We start from the raw sequence: 20,199 nt of genomic DNA, 5'->3' as shown, positions 1-20,199 counted from the left end.
GCCACCGGCAGGTATCAGCTGTATCACAGGTGTGTTTGCTTAGCTGGGGTTTAAATTGAAGTGCTGGTATAGGTCCGCCCATTCTGTGCTGTTTGGGTGCAGCCCTGTTAACTCTTTGTAAGATCTTTCTTAAAAGGTGACTTTACTTGTGATTTATAGTGGGTATACAGACCCTGATTAGCAGTAATATTGGACTACCTTGGCTAAATGGGGTCTGTAAAAGCAGCCGTATATGTAATGTATATGTTACAAAATATAACTTTGACTGTCTGTTATCCCTAATAGTGTATACACCAGTGCATTACTTTACAAATGTCCAGTTTTACATAACTAGGGAACTTACTTATAAGATCTGGTATTTATTTTTATTTTATAGACCAGTTTTACGATTCTTGCTACATGGTTTAAGAGGAGCCGAGTGGAGAGAAAAAATACAAGTTGTGGGAAAACAAATTATATATATATAATTACCATTTATAAATTATACATGTTAATTATGCCCTCCTGTATGGAAAAAAAAAAATTGAAAAATAATTCATGAAATAGTATCATATAGTTCCTTAATTTCCAGTGTGAAGCTAGTTTCTGCATAGTATCAGCTATGTAGGTCATAGAATTACATAAAATTCCTCTGTGTAATAAAATCATGTTATTTACTTATACTTATACAAATGGGTGTAATAAATCTCACTAGTGTATTAAATCTAATCTTAAAAGATATATATGTATTGTAAATATATTGTAAAATATCTATTCCTATGCCAATCTGGGATTAGCATGCTATATATCAGTATTATTTAAACTGCTAGTGATACCCAAAGGGTTTCCACAGATACACCAAATGAAGATATACTTATATAATATATATATATATATATATATATATATATATTATATATATATATATAGTATATATATATACTATATATTATATATATATATATTTTTTTTTTGGGGGGGGGGGGGGGTGTGGGCGGGTGTGTGTGTGGTTGAGATTTAATTTCTTGAAACCACTGGGTATAGTATTCACAAAAGGTTCCTTCCAACAATAACATATGATTGCTTAAGACCTTGTGACAGAATCCTAGTCAACAGTCTCCCTCCCAAACTGTGAGGGCGCTGTGTGACAGGAATAGTGTGCCCCGGACTGGATGGTTTGTCAGTTCATTTCATGGTCAGTCGGAAGTTGGCCGTCCAGGAAGGGGGTGAAGTCACAATACCAGAAGTTATTGCCTTAATGAGGTAGACGATGAGTCAGTCATGGATTGGAGGAGACGTGATTGCAGTCGCTACCGAAGGTATATCAGGGGATGAGGCGAAGCAATCTGTTTCTTTTGTTATGGTTACAAAAGGACCCATAAAGGAGCACTGTGTTGTAAAAAGAAACTGTTACTTTTTGTGTTTTGTTTTGTCTTTCTATTAAACTGTCACGTTTGTCATTTATAGATGGCCAAACTCCGGGAGCTGCAGCTAAACAACCAGCAAACAAACCGGGCCTACACTAAACCACTGTGTACGTTTAAACTTGTAATTCACCACCTTCACTAATAGAACTCAGTCTGGACCTGTGACTGTGTTTGTGTGTCTTTGTAGCAAAAAAAGCCCTGCTGTTTAATGCGTTTTGTTTATTTTTAGAATGGGGTCTCCCCGTTTTAATTTTATAAATTATGATTTATTGTATTTGTTTATTTTGTGTATTTATAGATGACGGCGAACCGTGTGTTTTGTTTATTGTTTTGTATATATGACGGCATGGCCGTGCATTTTGTTTTGTTTTGTTCCGTATTTTATTTAACAAAACCTTGTGTTAATGTGTGGCTGTCGGTTAGTGTATTGGTAAACTAGCTGGCAGTCACACATATTAATAAACTCGTGCAGATTGTGGCCGAGGGGGTAATAGAATAATTACGAACTAGTTAAACCCCTCGGCTACTGTATTTAAGCCTGCAGCTCTCCCTGCTCTGGGTGGGTTATTCGGAGGAGGAACTGGAGAGCGAGAGGAGAGAGAGATATTTTAAAAACAGCAGATAAAGGATCCGTGAAGGTTACTGCCCAGCCGGACCTTAACTTATTATTTGTGTTCGTGATTATTTTTGTTTAATTATTTATTTGTGTGCTCTGTGAGCAAGTGTTTATTTTTGTTTAAACGTTTTATTTAGTTTTGTATTTAAAATAAAAACAGTGCACACTGTATCTTTTGTTGAAACTGCAGATACCTTTGTTGTTCGTCCTTCTTTGTTGTTCGTTTGAAATCTTGTTACCTATTTATAGGTGAATGGAATGATTGTCTTCAACAAGTACCTTGAAAACAATGTGTTGCTATTTTACGATTTTTACAACGAACAAATGTCTTTTAAAATGTATTTGTATGATTTTCTTGGAGCCCTTGTTCCTGCTATTTAATCTGTTTTCTAAATAAAATTAACGTAAAGGTATCCTATAATTTGTTCTGTGCCTTATCACACACCCTTTCTCTATTTGCTGCATTTTTTCCACTTATCCTAAACCACGTTTCTTCTGTCAACGTCTAACAGTTTCCTAGAAGCTCCTGCCTGCCTCATGTCTCATATCTTTCAAAATACCTGGAATTACCACATCTAATTACAAAACTGTAATGGTTCAGAAATTTTAGGATTGTCATGGTAAATTATATTATTAATCATTGTATTCTCAGAAACTATTTGTTCTGTTGTGTGCAAGTAATTCTCTAGTTTGGTATAGAGTAGTGGAAGGATTTTTTTCATTACTTACAATTATCAAGGGCACTAAACTAAAATAGATTTTCTCATTTTCTCCTAAATTTGGAAAGCCCAATTATTTATTTATTTCAGCCTGGCTCGCGCTGACTCAGAAGAGATGAAGACGGACACAGGCTGCCCTCCAAAACCTGTGCCATCAGCTGTCCACTTCTTTTCACTCTGCAGGCCCTCCATGCAACCACCTCAGAGCTATAGCATCAGGCAACTTACAGGCAGACGCCCGGCCAGTCTATACATCACTTCACACAACACTGCCCAACACAGACATCACAGAACTAAATAGAACATTAACTGTGACACCACTTTCATTCAGTTTTATTACTGCAGTCAGTAATCGTAACCTTAAATTGACGTGAACCTGCACAGCTCGAGGTTTTAACCCTCTACCTTCTGTGTAAATTGTAAAAAAAAAAAAAAAGGCTGAAAAAAATTGTTATTGTAGCCTGAGACTGTTATAATCCTTCGAAGGTTCGTCAGACGGGTTCACGCACTGTATGTTTTTTTTTTTTTTGGCAGGTTTGTGTTCTGAGTTGCCAAAGGGCTATCATTGCATTGTGCACTGAAACCCAAAGGTGAAGATTCTTTCCTGAACCCTGTGCAACTCTAATATGGTTTTCCACCTCAATCAGTCTTTAAGTCTAAGTCTTTTTGGAAGCAATGGAAGACATTGAGTAAGACTTTTAGTTTAATTTAGTATTCCTACACATGCTTGCAAATTGTTAGTAAGCATGGCAAATACTAATCTAAGCAGAAACCACAATAGATACATACAGCTCTCACATAATGTGATGTTAAGCAGGTAAGACCTTTTAATATTAGGAAGATATTTGGATTGGATGTTAAATTCTGCGAGTAAATTAAGTAATTGGCTAGAAAAGTTAACCATGCTTTTACAGTTAGTTTTTTATTCTTGTTAAATAAATACAATATAATTGACATCAGACTCTGTTCCATGACACCAAAGTAAATGTAGTCATAAACATCAAACAGTAAATGTGTCTCAATATAAGGATGTGTGGCAAAGTGGCTGGTAAGGGCCACAGGTGTAGCAGTGACGCGGTGCAGGAGTGACAGGCCGACAACAGTAATCAAGTGAAAAGTGTTTTATTTCTTTTCCAGGTCTAGTGACCGTAAAATAAAATAAATCCCTGGCAATACATAACAATGTGTAAAGCACGGGGATAACAAAAACAGGCCACAGTCCCGAACGAAACAAACAGACGGTCACCAGTCCTGGGTGAGTGCAGTTGTGATGGTGGTGCTCTGGACAGTGCTGAGCCTCGGCGACAGCTCCGGAGTGGTGCTTTAACTGTCTGGTGGTGAAAAACACAGACAATTACACAGACAAACACAACAAGACACAAAACGTATTTTCTCTTTAACAACGAGAGCTCCTATCCCGATCCTTCTCTCTCCAAACGTTAACCCAAGCGAAGGAAAAAATCAGTGTTACCTCAGCCCCTATATGTAATCCAGCATGATATCTAAGTAAAGGGTTGCAGCTGCCTTATTACTTGCAGCTGCCCCTTGTTTACCTTTCAGGTCAATACTGTCTTACAACAGAGTCTCGCTTCTTTCCGGGCTGACCCACTTCCTGGTCCCGGAAACGAACTGTCAGGCCAGCCCTTCCAGATACTTCTTCTCCCATTCTTTAGCACCCTCACAGGTCGGGAGGAAAATGTATCACCAGACTCATTGTATTTCTGTCACAGGATGTCATACAGTTTTGTTGAGAGAAAATATATGCAGCTAAGGACAAATGTAATAAACAAGGAGCTTCCCTATAATGTAATAAAATCTACTTATTTACTGTTGCTTCATATTTTGTGTTCAGTACATCAGTGGCTTTATTCTCAGAGACATTTGTTTGTGTTTGCATGGATGGAATAAACAAGCACATAATCCTTATCAGTTCTCAGGAAGATGGCTTGACTTCCCAGAATCTTATTTAGCAATACACAAATATGTGAAAATAAACTGGGAAGAGAAACTTTTTATTGTGTCGTTTCAAAAACAGGAAGATGTGTTATGGTCGTATGATTGTGCAATGTAATTAGTAGAATTCAACAGTTGTCAATTAATCTATAATAATAACTTTTTTTGGAGTTTACTAATTTAAAGGCTGGCAACGATAACTGAAGAGTAGCTCCTGGTCTCAGCTGAAAGTACTTTATTATAGATTATATTAAAAAAAGTAAAATAAAGCACACAATATTTGAAAAATTGCATACATCATAAAAAGTTACAGGGACAGTAAAAACTCTTTAATGGTATAAAGTGAGCAAGAAACTACTTTGAACAATAGCTCACTGAACAATAAGTCCCTGCTAGTTTTATACCATTATTGTTTTATTCCTCTCAGCAAATGTGTCTTTCCACTTGCTTCACAAGGTACAAACTTATTACTATGCAGATTCGACCACCCAGTAATTGGGTATTATATTGTGTGCTTGTCAGCAATTTATACATTTGTTTTACAACATAGTCACACAAAAATAAAACTTTGCATTTCTACTAGTAAAATACTTCTTTAGAAAAAATATATAATGTGACATTAACCTTTAATTCCATGACACACTATGCAATTTCGGTGCAATGCGATCGGATGTAATCCAAATGCGATCGGATTGCACCGAAATTGCACCGTGCTCTATTTTCATGCAATCAAATGCAATCACCCTGGTCAAGTATCCAATCAGTGAGCAAGGAGGAGTCACATGACAACATCGATGGCAAAATCAAGAAGGAACTTGACAAGTGCACTCATACACATGAAACTGGTAAATATGTAAAAACAATACAATACAATACTATATACAATGCCGAGAAAAAGTGTGTGAACCCCTTAGGATTTTCACATAGCAAATATTTAAACCTAAAATGTTATTAGATCTTAATCTAAGTCCTAATAATAAAGCTAACCTGATTAAATAAATGACACAAAAACATGATACTTTTTCAACATTTTTTTTATCCACAAATGATTCAACATTCAATATCCATGTGTGAAAAAGCATGTGAACCATTAGATTCAGTAACAGGTGGCACCTCCTTGAGCACCAGTGACTTCAACTAAGCATTTCCTGTAACTGTGGGTCAGTCTCTCACACACATAGGTTTTGAGGAATTTTGGCCCATTCCTCCTTACAGAACTGCTTCAACTCTATGACATTTGAGGGCTTCTTTGCATGGACAGCTCGCATCAGGTCCTGCCACGATGGGGTTTATGTCCGGACTTTGACTAGGCCATTCGAAAATGCAGAATTTCTTCTTCTGCAGCCATTCTTTTGTAGATCTGCTTGTATGTTTAGGATCATTGTCTTGCTATATGACCCACTTTCAGTTCAGCTTCAGCTTTCAGACGGATGGCCTGACATTCTCCTCTAGAATCTTCTGATACAATGCAGAATTCATGGTTGTGTCAATGATGGCAAGCCGTCCAGGTCCTGAGGCAGCAAAACAGCCCCAAACCATCACACTCCCACCACCATGTTTGACGGCTGGGATGAGGGTCTTCTATTCGAACGCAGTATTTGGTTTTCGCCAAAAATAACGTTTCTCATTGAGGCCAAAAAGTTTTACCTTTAACTCGTCTGTCCAGAAAACATTGTTCCAGAAGTCTTGTGGATCATCTATGTGCTCTTTGGCGAACTTCAGATGTGCAGCAATGTTCTTTTTTATAATTAGGATTTCACTGACATCTCGCAATACTGTTTAAACTTTAAATACACCTAGTATTTAGGACTTTTAGTACCTAGAACTAAAAAGCCTAAAATTAGTGGTACTTGCTTCCTTACTAAAACAAAGTGCTGTCATTTGATAAAAGGCAATCATGCAACATCTCCCAGCAGTTGCTGCCGACATTCTCTGTCTGGTGTGGATTTGTCCATACATTGAGACGGCACGCCTGCATCCACTGAATTGGTTGGAAGTGTAAGGCAAAGCTTTGCCAAGTTATACAGATGTGGATATGAATTAGAAACAGTCCCAAAACTCAGTTACCCAAAGGTATCTGGCATTCTTTAATAAAGTCCATATATGCAGCACATTCGTTATCATGTTATTTATCCCATCCCAGAATTTATTTTATCAGTACCGAGTCAAAACAAAGAAAATGTGCCTATTTGGGTCTAAAATTCTAACTGCTTTTAAAAAAGTAAACAGCAGGTTGTTTGAACCGAGGTAGCTGTGCTTGATTGTACCTGTAGTGCTGATTTAACTTGGGTAAAACCGACACAGGAATACCTTTTTTGTCTGCACTGACTTTGAGTTTGTTTTCTGACTTTGAGTTTGTTTTACGTTCTGTTCAGTAGCCTCTGTAATAGCCTTTTGTTTAATGTGTGATTCTGATGTTATAGCGATCGATAGTGTTTTCTTTGTCACAAGATGTGCAAAACAATTACCTCCTTCTACATACACAGTTTCTTTGGGAAATGTCCCAATCCTCTGACACCATCCTCAGCCAAATATACTTTGCTTGTTTTGCTTTGTCGTTCATATTTGGTATTTTACATCTAATGTTGAAAACTAGATTTTAGCAACCTAAATCTGTTACGTACAGCAGGTCACAGAAAAGTCAGTACAGACGCATTGATTAAAACATTGTTCTCATCTGTACAGTAAACAAGAAAGTTAATCGCTTTGGAGTATTTTTTTTTTAAATTATATTTCTCTAAATTTTTGTTTTTGCCTAAGTGCAATGTACACATGAAGGCTTAATAAGATGATGTCTTATTAATATGGTCAGGATTAAAGACTCAGCATTATCATTTTGTGGATTATATTAATTCCACAAATAGTGATTTGAAATTTAAATATGAATCTGATCTAGATATAATATTTTTTTTAGACTTAGAAATATCTAAAGGTAAGAACATCACCTTACAAACTACTGTATTCAATAAAACAACACATAGGAACTCTTTACTGGTAAAAACACAACATCATCTCTCACTAATAAGAAATATATTGAAAGGTCAATTCTTACAGGTAAGAAGGAACTGGAGTCACAATTTGAAATGAAATCTGAAGAAATGCACTCCAAATTTATTACCCGAGGACATGACGACCATACAATTACATGGTTATCTAATCCACCAGATGGTAATTTTAAATGTGACCATTGTGTCCACTGCTTAAATACTGTAAATACTAAAACTATTAATCACCCACGATCGGGTAAAAAGATAAAAATTCAAGGTTTCATTAACTGTAATACCACAGGAGTAATTTACATGGTAACTTGTCCATGCAGACTGGTTTACACAGATCAAACAAAAAGAGCTTTACAAATAAGGATCTTTGAACATAAAGCAGCAATTAGGAACCAAAATCAAGAATATGCAATAGCCAAACACTATAAAAGAAAAGTCACTGATCATCTCCACACTCATTACGATTTGTGGGGGTGGAGAAAGTAACTCTACCAGCTTGTGGTGAGAATTTGATACTTTTGTTACTACTTCTGTTGCCCTGCAAACATTAGGACCAATTTGTCTCAGACAGAATTAATTTGTGTTCTTTAATATGAAATCTCTGATTTAAATCAGATATGTCAATTACATTATCTTTAAGTATTTCCAATATTGATAGTTTCTATTGTATGTATTTGTGGTATACTGTTGATGAAATAATATTGAATGATCGATTTTGGATATGTGAATTGCATTATGCTGAATCAATTATTATATATATATATATATATATATATATATATATATATATATATATATATATATATATATATATATATATATATATATAAATTTATGTGGCACATTGCTGCTGAACATATGTAGCACCTCGGAGGAGCACTCCTTCTTTCTGGGTGGGATCAGACAGGCAGAATACCAGAACAGAATGGAGACCAAAAGCATAGGCAGGGAGATATGCCTTTAAATTCGGCAGCTTTCTTTTCTATTTGTCTCCCTACCATCCACCGAATCAGGATCCAATTCCATTACTGCTGCTGGCTGCTCATTCAGCCTCCACTCCAAACAAACCCGGGTTCACTTCGGAACGGACAAATCAATCTCTCGAATGGATGAAATCAGGAACATTTATACCAGGTGCTCAGCTTCTATAAATCAATCAATTTACACTGATGGGAGCTGCGAACAGTGGAGAATTAACGTGTTAGTGTAATCAGTGCAAATCAGTGCAAAAGTAATGTGCCAAAATAAACGTGCTTTAACAAGGTGATAAAATCAGCAAGACAACATTAAAAAGTGAATATATAATAATTAATCAAACATGCCTATTTTAACATAACGTGAGCAACCCCGTTACACAGAGGTAGAATGTTAGTGTAATATGACAATTTCATGATGTTTAATCAACAATAATGTTTAATACTATATTGTAATGGGAGGTCAATTTGGGACTGCTTGGGACTGGATGCGGGGTGTGGGGGGTTAGTGTATTGCTATGTATACTGTCCTGTCTTCCCCGCCGTTTATGTCAGTCTGTAAGTAGAAGCATGCTTTTGTCTAGTGTGTCACGTGCACAGTGCAGATGTATGTAGCTGGGGACTGTGTTGGCTGCTCTGTGATTTGTGTTCAGTTCTGCCAACCAGCTGTTTGCGCAGGACCAAGGGTCTGAGCGATTGGACCATGTGTATGTAAATGTATGCCTGTGCGTGTGAGCCAATATGGCTGGGGGGGGGGGGGGGGGGGGGGGGGGGGGGATGATCAATATTTAGGAGCTGCCTGCATGCAGCTCTGGGTCATGTTGTGGTTTTCATGTAGTTAATAATCTGATAATGGTGTTAATGACAATGAGTAGCGGGTGCATTTAATAGATCTAATGAGTCCTGCTTTCAATATGTTCTGATGAAGACAACATGTCGAAACACGTCAGCGTACCTATTTTACTTTGTTTTATGAATAAAGTATGAATAATTGAGTCACACGTTTGGAATGTAGATTTTCATTTAGCATTTAGCTGTTTATTTAAGAGTTGCCGTCTTTTCTCTTCGGCGGTGGCAACATCAAAGAATTGTTTCCTATTTAATATTTCCTGGGACCAAGCACCTCGTGTCTGATAAAATGGACTGAAACATCTCTCTCTCTCTCTCTCTCTCTCTCTCTCTCTCTCTCTCTCTCTCTCTGTCAGACAAAATCACAGATAATGTGAACAAAAATATAGATCAGTATAAAACATGGCACACTGTCAAAATGAAAATATTACAGTTAGTAGCCACTCTTCCTGTGCAGCTGCAGCCAGCGGATTGAACGCATGAAAAACATAAGCCAAGTTAGATAGCCTATTTACTTGATGCTGGCCAAGGTTGCCCCAATGGTTTCTTGAAACTTGGCTTGTGTTTTTGATACACCACTTTAAATGGCTGGGCACTTTTGATAATTTGGTGTTTTTTTCACATTTCCAATATGTTTTTATTTCAGATTATATACACTGGTATGTTAAGCACCAAGATTTTGACTTGATAGAGGTGCCACATACCACTTTTCATACAGTGGGGCCTATTCTTAAAAGCATTTGACTCCAGTCTGTGTATTATACGACTTTCTTCAAGGTTAAAACGATGTCAAGATTACGAACACTAGAAACAAACAATTGTGAAGTCATGATACCTTGAATTAAACCCCCAGTTTGATTCTAGTGTTTATTCCTTAAAAAAGGACTACCTTACTAGTAGGCTCCAATATATGGTTTTCTCAAGTCTGGAGATTTTTATTTAATTTATTTTATTTTTGTGATCCATCTTCTCCATCTAGTGGCAGTGATTGATCACTCCAAATTTTCACAATATGCTAAGCTTAATGATCAGTGTTCACATTAAACTGTTTTCAATTGTTATATTGAAAAACAAACAAGATGGCTTTCCTAGACTTAGGGGAAGCTTGACGCAACAATTAGATTAATTTCTAATCATAAATATACCAGTTCCCACCAAACAAATACAGAATCATTCAGATCATTATTGAAAAATTACAAGTTTACTGCACTGTGCTTACTTCTTTTTTCTACACAACTGAAGAAAGGGTTTTGTCCAAAAGTGGTAGTGTGCACATGTATTAGAACACCCCACTGCTTCTATTGTTTTGATTTGTTGTGCATATGAAATCAAACCACTGTAACTGAAAATCTTGGAAAAATGTCAACATAACCAAATTAGTGACTGTCTAATTTAATTGATGACTTTAATAGGCCACACATGAGACTTTTTAGAAGTTGCTTAAGATGCCTAATTAAAGCACAAGAGGCACACACAAAACAGGTCATAGATCTGTTTGGAGTCAGCAGAACTGCGCCCTGTTTCATTAAAAGAGGCATTTTTAATAGCCATTACATCTGCCAGACGTGTAAGTGAGCTTCATGCACTGTCCATCGATGACACATGTATGGCTTTCACTGGAAGTGACTCGCGGGTAACATTAAGAACAAATCCATCCTTTTTGCCAAAGGTGGTATCCTCATTCCATATTAACTAGTCAGTGGTTTTGGAAACTTTCAGACCTTCCCCGCACGAGTCAGAGGAGGACCGTAGATAACACACTCTATGCCCAGTTCGGGCTCTGCGCTGTTATTTGGATAGGACGGCGTCCTGGAGACAGTCCAACCAGCTGTTTATCTGCTACGGGTCCTGCTCTGGAGGTCAGGCCCTATCGAAGCAGCGTCTAGCGCACTGGGTGACATATTCGATACGCTTGGCGTATGAACAGACAGACTCCCCGTTACCGGGGGACATTATGGCCCGTTCTACCAGGGGCCAGGCAACTTCATGGGCTTTCCTTCATGGCGCCTCCTTAGATGAGTTATGCAATGCTGCTGGACAGGTAGTCAGACATTTGTGCGTTTTTACCACCTTGATGTGACAAACCGAACGAGACCCTCTCTGGGCTCTAGAGTTTTGCAGATGGCATGCCCTTAGGCGTCATGTGGGCTCTGTTGCTATCGCCGTGGGACTATACTGTCGGCAATCTGGAGCCACAACAGCTTTGGTACAGCTTTCCCATTCAGTAATGGTTGTCATTCAAATTGAAAGGGAACGTTAGGTTATTACCATAACCCTGGGTCCCTGAAAGAGAATGACAACCATTACCCTACGAGGTCGTGTCTCCAGCTGTCCTCTGATTTCGAAAGAAAATGGGGATGTGCTCCTGTGAGGACGTCCCTCTTCAGCAGGAGGTGGGCGGGACTTCCCCCTCACAGCAGGGCCCTGAAAGGGCAGCTTTGTATATTTGCTTAGAGATTGACGGTTAGAGAGGCTCTTCCCATTCGGTAATGGTTGTCATTCTCTTTCTGGGAACCAGGGTTATGGTAATAACCTAACGTCATCTGGTCCGGAATACAACAGTCACGTGATTTAAAAAATAAATAAATAAAAACTATAAAAGTAACTGAGACACCCACACACACTTCCCCGAGAGGAACAACATGACATTACACGGTTAGTAAATCACAGGCTTTTAATGTAGGCTCGGATAGCAATCCAAAAAGTTCGAGAGACCAGTAAATAACAACCCGAATAATCCCAGGCAATGAAGATCGAGGGAATGTAATATATTTAATTTGGGGAGATTCTAATTAACCAATTTTAGAAGCGTAGCACAGAAAATGGGAACAGAGGACACAGTTCAGAATTTAGTGGCGATGTCAGAGTATTTAGTCAGATATATGCTTTAATAATTGAACGTATTATCATTTTATTTGAATATAGGTATGGCAGGTAAACTGGGTGAAATGGACATAAACGACGCAAGTCAGATGATCATTGCAAATCCAACAAGGGGGCTCGTAGATGAAAAGTTTCACGTAGATGTTTTAAACCTTCTTCCTCATCAACCAATTACATTGCACTCTGTCTTTCAATCGGAGGACAATGATTTTTGGGAAGCTTATGGACACTATATCAGTGACTCTGAAGGAATGGTAAAAGGTTTGTCTTTTTTTTTAAGTTATGTTTTCCTAGCTATAAAATCATTATGAATGTTAATATTTGTTATGAGTATTTTACATATTAAACTGGTAAAATTAATTATTTTATGCCAAATATCCATCATGTTCCAATTTTAATTACACGATAAATATTCAAAACCATGAGAATCTAGTTAAGGCTAGAAAAATCAATGTCCTGCATAATGACTAAGGCTTAATGCAAAATAACACCACACTGAGATGAAAACAATTGATTGAAAGAGGAACATACAATTCTTTACATGTGTCTGTTTATTTAAGCTGATGAAACGGAGTCCAGTGGTGGCTCATTTACAGGCAGAGATGCAATGGGACTGATCTGGAGTATGAAGCCAGTACCTGGAAGCAGAACTGGGCTGAGGTAAAACACTTAAAATTTGAGAAAGATGTCATGTGTTCAGAAATACATATGTATTTGATGATTCTTGACCGATTTTATTTATTTATTTGCGAAGCTAGTGTCATCAGTGTGAAACCTCTAATCTCAGAAACCAGTAGCTGTAGTGACTTCATGTTGTCATGGTTATATAAACCCAGCAAGTGCAATGCGTTGGTGACCATGACATTGATCTCTCACCTAATATGGCTCTTATATGAGGTCATGCAACTTAAGAGACAGTATACATGGAGTTTGGTACACAGCTGTATTCTTTGATTTTCTTACTTAAGTGCCATTATCAGTGGTGTTCATTAAAAATAAACAATTTCACTGATGCCCTGCTTTAACCTAAAATGTAATAAGTATAAAAGAGCAGCATATTATACCTGGTCTGACCTATACATGTCTATACACTTAGCTGCGCAAGTACTGTAAGGCTTCATTTAAAAAAAAAACAAAAAAAAAAACAGATTAAAGTACGGCACCTGTACAGTACTTCTTGCTGACTTTGGGTTGTTCCAACCTAATTCATAGAATTTCAATTATAGACTGCAAAATACTGTATCTTTTGTATGAAGAGAACAAAAATATTGTTTTCTTAATACATAAGAGTTGTAGGACAGCAAGCTTCTGTGTAAGGGTAATATTGGCATATCGATAGTCCCACATGTACATATTTTTTCTATCCTATAACCCTAGTTAATAGTTATTGGGAGGACTTTGGCATTTAGTCAAACACATTTTTTTCAGAATACCATATCTCATTCGATCTCTCCCTCATATTTCAGGTTTCGAAAAAGAGATGTCCAAACTCCATATGTAGTTCATATCTCTGTGTTTGATGGGCATATTAGCAGTGGTTTCAAAGAGAAGTCTGCATTGGCATGCACTGTTGTGGAGCGCTGGTACATGGCACCAGGAGTCTGTAGGATTGATATCAGACAGGATGGAGTTCAAGGAACACTGTTCCTCCCACCAGGTAACGAGAGAGAGAGAGAGAGAGAGAGAGAGAGAGAGAGAGAGAGAGAGAGAGAGAGAGAGAGAGAGAGAGAGAGAGAGAGAGAGAGAGAGAGAGATTATAATCATAGTCATAATCATACTCGGACACTCTTGCTCGTGGCATCACTTGAAGTGTGTGGGTCTGACACCAGAAGTACTGTGAAGGTGACATCTGGCTCTGATTTTCACTCAAAGTGGCCATACTGTGTTTTAATGTTTTGTTATCATTTTGATTCAGTCATAATGTGTCATTTTAATTCTTGTTGAGTAAGATTTATGATGATGTATTGCCAGATTATATAGGATGTCTGTGATGCTGGTGATTGATTAATGCACAGTTGAAGTGGAGACCACTAGAGCAGATTGCTAATCTACAAAATGTGTTTATTTATTGTTATTTTTTGGGGGGATTATTGTGATGCTGGTGATTGTGTACAGTACATAGCAAACTACATTGTGATGATATCATTTTAGTAAAATGAGATTAATCAGAGACAACAAATCTGCAAGATATACTATTTATTATGTGAGTGTTATTTGGGGATTATTTGTCAATGTTAGGCTATTGTCTGTTTATTAATCAGCAACCTGACAAAATGCACAATCACACATTGTCCAAATACTTATTTTGGAAAGTGATATTCAATAACTCTCTGAATAAAAAACAACTTTGTCAGAAGTGGACACAGGTACCCCGGCCTGCCCTTGGAAGCCTAGCCTGGTGAGCAAGTCCAAGGGTGCACTTGAGGCTGGCAGGATAGTGTGTTGCGTGCATGGGGGTAGGGGTCAGGGCTGGTAAGTGACGCAATGTAAACAAGATATCTGCTCCTGGAAGGGAGCCTGGCTCTTTAGTTTTAAAGTTTCACGTCCGACCCGACGTCTGTGAGAAGCCCCTGCTTGCAGGAACCAAAACGGCGCACTTAACTCGTGGAGAAAAACAAACGCAGTAAAACCTAAATATTTTGCACACTGACATAAGGAATAACCTTTAAAAAAGGCAAAAGTCTTCAAATAAGCTTAATATTAAAAAAAAAAAAAGATATCTTTTACATAATTGTGTTTTTAGAAAGTATAACCTTGGGAAGTAACGGATGTATGCTCTAAAAAAAAATAATGAAGGACTTGTTTAGCTCAAAGACCGCAGTGCTGGTCCCTCCTCCTTTCTCTCTGGATTGGCTATTTATTGCTTGACTTGAAATTGACAGTCGTCTCTGATCTATTGGAAACATGAGCTGATTGAATGCATTTTAAAAAAAATATATATATATATTTCCCAAAACAAGTGAGCAGATTTGCTCATGTGTTTCTTGTACTTTCTGCCATACGTGTACCAATGTTCGTTTGTACTAGTAAATATGTATATTTTCTTTATTGTAGGTCCTGGACCATTTCCTGGGATTTTAGACCTGTGGGGAGGTGGAGGAGGTTTAGTCGAGTACCGTTCTGCAATTCTTGCGTCTCATGGTTATGCCTCCCTGGCTTTGGAGTATTGGTTTCATAAAAACACAAGTGAGAAATCTGCTGTGATTGGAGAACAGTACTTTGAGGTATAAATGTATTTAAATACGCAATACAGAGTTGAGTATCCAGAAGTCCCACTTGAACTTTATTTATTTATTATGTATTAAGTGCATAATAAAATCTGTGTGTGTGTGTGTGTGTGTGTGTGTGTGTAAGAGTTAGTACCCATGCTGCTTCCCTCTACACATTACTCAGTGTCTGTAAATTTTTTACTCAAACTAAAATGTGGGATTATGCAATGGTATTTGAAGCATAGAAGAGTGAGTAGAAAATGCACAACACAATAACAAGCAAGCTGACATGTAGAAAAACATACAAAATATGAGATTTTATCACAAATGGGCTAGAAAGTATTGAGTTGTGTTCCGTTAACGGTGTATTTTCTTCATTGGATCTGAACAAAACAAACAGCCAGTCAGCTGTTATGCGTTGTTATGTGACAGCTGTCAAAAATAATGATGTATTAGATAAAGGATAAGGCTTGACTTTGACATAATTAGTGGTCATTTACAATAGCAACCCTGAAATCCATCTTTGTATGCTTCTTTTTACCTCGATCAGGCAGCCTTTAACATCATGAAGAACCACCCCAGGGTAGCCAGTGAGCGAGTGGGTCTGTTTGGGTTATCCTTTGGGACATCTGTTGCTCTGGCAATGGCAGGAAACTCAACAACAATCAGCGTAAGCATTTTACACACTTTTCCATGCAGCACAGTGTGTTAATTTAGTTTTGTTTTGTCTGTTTATAATAACAACTTGTCTTAAAACTTGAAATATGGTGTTTTATTTGTGTCCGGTTATTCTGCTTGTCTGTTGTAGCTTAGAGTAATATATTCAAGTATTTGGGGATTACTCCTGTTGTAAACAGTGCTAAACATAGAAATGCTGTTGTTGGTGTTGAAGTGTTGACCCTACGTTTGTGTTGTTTTCTTTAAGCCTAAGTGTGTGGTTTGTGTCAGTGGAAGCCATGTTTTTCCTGTAAAAGAATCCCTTTCTGGTGTATTCGCAGAAATGAAAACGTGAGTTGCTCCTAATCTGATCACTTCTCACATTATTTGCTTTGGTTAAACATTAATAACTGTGTCTACTGGAGTTGGTCATAGTACATATTTTTTGTGATTTGCCCTTTGTATAGACTATACTAAAAACTGTTTGCACAATATGTACAGCACTCTTGCGTAACACAGCCAAATCGTTGTATTCAGAAACAACCTTTGTTAGTAAGAATGAAGGTGTTCCAAGTTAAAGTTTGCTCTTTTTGAAAGAATACTTGTTCATGTTGTTTTAGCCTAAAGAAAATATTTTATGAGAAACGAATGTGCTGCACCATAATAACAGTTTCTTACACCTAGCTGTATTATTTGGAGTGTGAGTTTCTAGAACTGAATGTACATAAATCTAACCCAATTGCATACTATATAACCAACATAAATTAAATAGCAGCATTTGTTTGTATTGTATTAAAGGTTAATTAAAGATAAAGAATAAAAAAAGAATGCTTAGTTATGTTTTGGAAAGCAGCATTCATAATTTCTATAATTTTCATGCCGTATATACCTATGATTAAAGCAACAGACCGCACACAAATACAATTTAAATAGAGGGCAACAAAACATACATACAGCAATCATAATATATCCATGCAACAGGACAGTTAAACATCTACATTTAAGCACTAAGATAATGTTTATAATGTTAAAATCCATTCTTAATACGTCATGGCTATCTGGAAGTTTTAAATGTATTTAATAATTAAATGGTACTTCACAGCAAGTCTAATATATCTGACAAATATGAATGTGCTTTTATAAATGCCTTCATCCGTTGTTAGTGGTGTATTTCTTCATTTGTAATTTACTTTTAGAAATCTGAGTAAGGTGAAGGTTGATGAGAATAATCACCTCATCTGGAGAAACCTCATTCTGCCTATTCCTACAGATCCAGACAAGAAAGTCAATGTAAGTAAAGTCAAAGTGTTGGTCAAGGCTTACTAATTTTAATGGATTTTATCCCCATTTTTTTATAAAATTCCAAAAAATGCAATTAATATCTGAAGAAATGATGTTTTGTCTCTGTCTCTGTCTCTGTCTCTGTTTACTGTTTTAAAACAGAATTTGTTTGTACTTTTATCATACATTTATTTTATGTATCATAAATAAATATTTGTAATGGTTATCCATTGTAATGTTTTGATTTGTATTTAGGTTGGGAACATACGATGTCCTCTATTACTGATTGTGGGCGAAGATGATCAAAACTGGCCAGCCCCTGAATGTGCAGTAGATGTTAGTACCTGTTATAGTACTTTTAACTGTAGTTAGTATAAAAATAATTGTCATGATGTGTTTCCTCATGTCCTGAAGACATTGAGAAAGTCAAGTTTCTTTTAGTATTTCTGCTGTTAAGACTACAAACATGCCAATGATGAGCATAAACTAGATTCTAAACAAAGTGTAAATAGTTGACCCAGTCTATTTATGGCGCAAAATGCAACACTTGGGCAAGAGACTATAGTGTCGATTAGAGTTTTTCAGTCTCCTAGTTTTACAGTACAACACTGCTACTTGTTTAACAAAGAGTTACAATTATTGTAATTTTAATATGCATACATTAAAACATATTAGTATAGGCCCTTGCTTTAAATAAGATAGAGTAAAATGTAAATTCAAAATAAAAACTAAATCTTTCATTTAATATTTTCTTACAATTTCAGATTGAGAACATGATGAAAAAGGCAGGAAATGATCATCTGCTCACTAAACTGTCATATCCTGGTGCAGGTCATCTTATTGAAACTCCATACAGCCCTCATACTCGATTTAGCAATTTTATACTAGCAGACAGTAAGGAGAAAGGTAAGATGGTTGGTTATATTATGTCAGCCGATATCAATTATTTAAAAGTGTTTGCGTTTGTATTTTATATAGCTTGACAAATGTATTATGACATAAATGATATTCTGCCATTTCTTGTGTGGGCAGTTTTCAGTATGATTGATCCTTCAAAGTTATAACTCATGAGCCAAATAAGTAAGAGATTTTGTTTTACCAAGAGTGATTGTATTTTCATCCAGTTACTAAAATATGTTCATTTTGTGTTTAGTGATGGTTTTATGGGGAGGGGAGACAAAATCCCACGCTTATGCACAGGAGGACTCGTGGAGAAGGATCTTGAAGTTTCTGGAACGTCACCTTTACCAGAGTTCAGTTCTATGATCTAATGTGGGGATAGCGGATAGTTAACCCAAATAAAGAGCATGAAAATAATTCTGAATATTTTCAAATCTGATTAATCCTATCACTTAAGTTTTAAAAAAAGGAAGTCCATACTCATTTGTGTAGTTAACATTTCTGTATTTGATATGCATGTTAGCAGTGGTTTCAAGGAGAAGTCTGTACTGGCATGCAGTATTATGGAGTTCATAGGGTAGATATCAGACCCAGTGAAGTTCAAGGAACACTTTTGCTTCTTCCAGGTAAAATGTGTCATACAATTTTGAATACAATAGCAACCCTCACAAGTCTCAAGCTTACAATGTGTGGTGCCACAAAATGGTGCTATGGTAGTTTTTGATTTGGCAAGCACTGGCAATGCAGCTGCTTTGTCTTGTGGTGTTCGTATTTATCCAGTATTGTTATATATTTACCAGCATTTCTGAACAGAATGGCTGTGCAACACAAATTCAAAGTAAATTTGAAGGAAACACAGTTGTGTTTTTGTGAATTTACTTTCACTTTGTTATTTTAAAGATAAGAGAATTGAATGCTGAAGTATTATTGTCCACAGGCTACCTTCATTACCCAAAGGCAAATAGTCCATTATTCGTTGAAAAACGTACATGAGATACAGTGTTGTCATAGATATTAGTAGCCATTACTTTTTCAGAGATCCAGGCTGAAAACATTTGTAATTCTGCTTTTTTCACACAAACTGAATTTAGTATGTACTTAATTCATCATGATTACTTTCATTATTAGAATCACAACATACAGTATGTGTACCATCCTGTCTATGTATAAAGGAAACCTCAGTTATGTATGTTTTATTTTATTTTCCATGTTAAATGAGCATTTTAATATAATGAGTTTCCAACTTATTAACCCTTTGAGCCTATTAACCCGGTACGTTCTGCAACTTTAAACTTGAATTCCTGAGCCTACCAAATATTGACTGAATTACATATAATAAACCCAGTCACACAAATGTCAGCAGTGTTTGTAAATGAGAGAAAATTGCTGTGAGAAAGTAATATACTGAATATACTGAATTCAAATTCCAATTTAAATTCAAATACATACAATTCTTCCACTGAATCGGATGTCAGTGAGTGTGTCAGTGAAGACGTGAGTGAAGAATTTTTACCATCAACATCAAGTGACAGTGAAGAGGCGGCACCAAGCTCTGTGCGTTGCTCCATGCTTCAAGGAGTATCATACGCTGAAGCATTAGACTCGCGCCCTCTGCCCCAACAACCTGTTTACCCAGATATGATTTATTCACCATCTCTCTCTCTCTCAGGACGTTGTGGTTGTTCCACTCCACTGTTTATTGCCTATATGTTATTTTTTTTTGTCAAAACCTTTCCCTATGTCTACATAAAAA

General features: G+C 36.8%; 1 protein-coding gene across 1 annotated transcript; it reads left to right on the top strand.

Moving 5' to 3' along the window:
- Positions 1–12,125: 12,125 nt before the first annotated feature.
- LOC121318351 (peroxisomal succinyl-coenzyme A thioesterase-like) lies at positions 12,126–19,693 on the top strand. The gene is made up of 11 exons (XM_041254917.1): positions 12,126–12,171; positions 12,442–12,660; positions 12,960–13,059; positions 13,866–14,056; positions 15,454–15,623; positions 16,159–16,278; positions 16,534–16,616; positions 17,462–17,555; positions 17,802–17,882; positions 18,311–18,452; positions 18,700–19,693. Exons 1-11 carry the CDS (start codon positions 12,159–12,161, stop codon positions 18,810–18,812), a joined length of 1,326 nt encoding a protein of 441 aa, XP_041110851.1. The 5' UTR covers positions 12,126–12,158; the 3' UTR covers positions 18,813–19,693.
- Positions 19,694–20,199: the final 506 nt, after the last annotated feature.

The sequence above is a fragment of the Polyodon spathula genome, chromosome 7 (genome assembly GCF_017654505.1).
Source record: "Polyodon spathula isolate WHYD16114869_AA chromosome 7, ASM1765450v1, whole genome shotgun sequence".
NCBI classification, from domain to species: domain Eukaryota; kingdom Metazoa; phylum Chordata; class Actinopteri; order Acipenseriformes; family Polyodontidae; genus Polyodon; species Polyodon spathula.
The sequence above is the reverse complement of the archived record's forward strand: the minus strand, read 5'-3'. Positions and strand labels throughout refer to the sequence as shown.

Excerpts from the sequence above, each read along its gene's own strand:
- LOC121318351 (XM_041254917.1), top strand. Across the intron at positions 15,624-16,158 it reads TTGGAGAACAGTACTTTGAG|GCAGCCTTTAACATCATGAA; the intron begins GTATAAATGTAT and ends TACCTCGATCAG. Across the intron at positions 16,279-16,533 it reads GAAACTCAACAACAATCAGC|CCTAAGTGTGTGGTTTGTGT; the intron begins GTAAGCATTTTA and ends GTTTTCTTTAAG.